General features: G+C 45.1%; 1 protein-coding gene across 1 annotated transcript; it reads left to right on the forward strand.

Moving 5' to 3' along the window:
- Positions 1–45: 45 nt before the first annotated feature.
- Positions 46–372, forward strand: PHALS_13834 (uncharacterized protein; the record flags this gene model as incomplete). Its single annotated transcript, XM_024729655.1, has 2 exons — positions 46–76; positions 176–372. 2 exons carry the CDS (start codon positions 46–48, stop codon positions 370–372), a joined length of 228 nt encoding a protein of 75 aa, XP_024580011.1.
- Positions 373–461: the final 89 nt, after the last annotated feature.

Consider the following 461-nt stretch of genomic DNA (forward strand, 5'->3'; position numbering starts at 1 on the left):
CTTGCACTTTCTCGCGATATGCATGGCTTTTACGATGGTCTCAGCATGGACATTCCGATCGTAAACATATTTCCAGGTTGTGTAGACAGCGCTCAATCCGTCGACAACAGATACAAGGTATGCACGCATTGATGTTGTCTGTTGGCAAGGATGCTTACGCTTCTGTTCGTGAAAGTGTTTGATGCACAATGCAAAGATCGCGTCTTCAGTCGTCTGAAAGAAGGAACAGTGGAGACAGATGATCCACTTATGATGAAGACGTTTGTCTACGTGGAGAATCCAGAAACATTTTGCTTTTGTCTGAAGTGGAAATACGACGAGAACAATGAGCGCTGGTCAAGCTTCCTTTCCATGACTCCGGCAGTCGATTGAGAAGAAAGCCATGTTCTGCGGTTCTAAGTTTGAGTTTCCAAAATGATGTCGTACTTACTAGAGCTGGTGTGGTGCAGCTAAGTGTAGCT

Source organism: Plasmopara halstedii (genome assembly GCF_900000015.1).
Source record: "Plasmopara halstedii genome assembly, contig: Scaffold_742, whole genome shotgun sequence".
In the NCBI taxonomy this organism is placed as follows: Eukaryota; Oomycota; class Peronosporomycetes; order Peronosporales; family Peronosporaceae; genus Plasmopara; species Plasmopara halstedii.